We start from the raw sequence: 2,277 nt of genomic DNA on the forward strand, positions 1-2,277 counted from the left end.
GATTCCTCAGCACCACATAAGCAAAATGAAAAAAGCCAGAAGTGGCGCTGTGGCTCAAGTGGTAGAGCGCTAGCTTTGAGCTTAAGAGCTGAGGAACAGCATCCAGGCCCACAGTTCAGGCCCAACGACCAGACCCCCCCCCCAAAAAAAAACCTGACCACTATTAATTCAATTAACAATTTTTAAAGCAGAACTTACCTGGCTCATGGATCATGTAATGAACCCAGCCAAGACTCTGTTGGACACCAAGTCTCCTCCACTCCTCTTCAGACATCAGATGAGTTTTGGGTACTTGTTTAGAAAGTTCTCTGGGTAACATGACATGCCTAGTAACAGACAGCCAAGCATTAGTGCTATGTCTTTCTTACAGTTATCATTTTATTTGCACCAGTGGCACTTGGAAAGGTAAAGACCAGGAGGATCATGGCTTCAAGGCCAGCTTGGCCTATGGGGAAGAACTTCTCAAGAGCTGAACACCACAGCACAGTCTTCCCTAGCCAAGTAAGAGCCTCTCAATGGAGCTATGGTGGTGTATGCCCATCATTCCAGCTACCACAGGATGTGTAAAAATAGGACAGGTAGGAGATGGGACTCTCTCTAAAATGATCAACGTAAAAATAAAGACCAGGAAGTATGCGTAAGCAAGCCCCAGGCCCTAAGTTAAATAAGACACATACAAAAAGTTACATCATGTGTATCATTTGTATAAACCAGTAAACATGATCTATCAGGATTTGATTATAATAGGAAAAATTTTAGTCAATTTCATGTGGGGATACTAATACTTCATGGACAATTTTCAAACACAATCATGCCAATTTATTACTATCTTATGGAAATTAAGCATAAGACTAGGAAATTAATTTTACAAACACAAAATGGAAAGTATAGGTTGTTCATTAATACTAACCTTTGAAATTTACAGGACAATATACCACAGAAAACATATATTCCATTCATTCTTAAAGGTAGTAAATAGCTTGGTGTATTCAGCCTAGCTCATACTCAGCATGTTGTCAAATGCCTATAATCTCAGCTACTGGGAAGACTGGGCAGGACAAAGTTTTGAGGCTATTCTAGGCAATTTAGTGGATAAAGGACTGGGGAAGCATTCCAGTGGTGAAGCACTTGAAAATTAGAATAATTTCAGATACACCAAGAGTTTCTTATGTACTTTACCACACACAACATCTTAGTAATTTCCGATTTAGTGACTATCCAGAGGTTTTTGACTATATTAAATCTGAAAATAAGAGTACTGCTGACAATGCTTAGAAACTATCTTAGTATAAACATTAATACTATGTTTTAAAAGAAACGTAAACAGCTGGACATTGATGGCTCATACTTGTAAAACTAGCTACCTCAGGAGGCTGAGAACTGAGGACAGCAGTCTGAAGATAGCTGAGGCAGGAACATACTTGAGACTTTTATCCAGACTGGTTATCTCTAACCACCAAAAGAGCTACAAGTAAGTCTATGGTCGTCCCAGAACGCTGGCCTTGAGCACAAAAGCTACGGGGAACTTTCTGGCCCTGAGTTCGAGCCCCAGTACCAGCACCCTTATGCTAAAAACTTAGAAATTTAAGTCTGCCAAGTTTTAGAAAGATAATGCAATTTACAACGTTGCCTACCACTGGATACTGACCGCCTGGGCTCCTGGTTAAGGTGATTTAGAAACTAGGTTTTTCTACCTAGAAGTATAAAGGCTTACAAGTTAGTACAAATTCATAACACTGGCCAAAAGAAAGCCACTTTCCTCCATAGTTTGGGGCAAGGAAGGGGAGCAGGGCGGGGGTGGGGGCAGGGGGGGAAGGTCACTCAATCTAAACATCCTAACTTCTCCAACAACATTCTTGGAAATCTAAACTAATGGGGGCAGCAAAGCAAGGTCACCACTGGGCCAAGGGTGGCGTACTTGCCCAGAAGGCAACGCAGTGGTTACCGAGGCCGGAGGCCCCAAGGGTTGGCGGAGACTACTTTGGTCCCCGAGTTGGGGCTGCGCACCACATCCGGCCGGGCTGAGCGGCCGGAAGCGTCCCCTTCTCCCTCCCTGACGCCACTCGGCTCGGGTTCCCGCACGGCCTCTCCTCCCTGGCGCAGCCACGCCAGCCTTCACCGTCCCCAAAGTGCCACAAGTAACTAAGCAAAGGAGCCCAGAGTCCACGCCAAGCCTTCGGGTCGGTCCGGGGCGGCGTGCGCCGCTGGGTGCTGAAAGCCGCCACGTTCGCGGCGGCGATTCCCCGTCCGGCCCGGGCTCGGCTCCGCCCCAGCCCC

The 2,277-nt window shown here is 45.8% G+C and overlaps 1 protein-coding gene across 1 annotated transcript in view; it reads right to left on the bottom strand.

The window, feature by feature from the left end:
- The window catches only part of Cks2 (CDC28 protein kinase regulatory subunit 2), a 96,015-nt gene that overhangs the window by 12,678 nt on the left and 81,060 nt on the right, over positions 1–2,277 (bottom strand). Inside the window, exons 2-3 of the mRNA XM_013023369.1 lie at positions 1,946–2,113; positions 199–359 (exon numbers count right to left, since the gene is read on the bottom strand). Coding sequence (XP_012878823.1) covers positions 199–359; positions 1,946–2,113 — 329 coding nt within the window. The remainder of the gene's footprint in view (positions 1–198; positions 360–1,945; positions 2,114–2,277) is intronic.

This window comes from Dipodomys ordii, unplaced genomic scaffold (genome assembly GCF_000151885.1).
Source record: "Dipodomys ordii isolate 6190 unplaced genomic scaffold, Dord_2.0 Scaffold68, whole genome shotgun sequence".
Classification (NCBI taxonomy): domain Eukaryota; kingdom Metazoa; phylum Chordata; class Mammalia; order Rodentia; family Heteromyidae; genus Dipodomys; species Dipodomys ordii.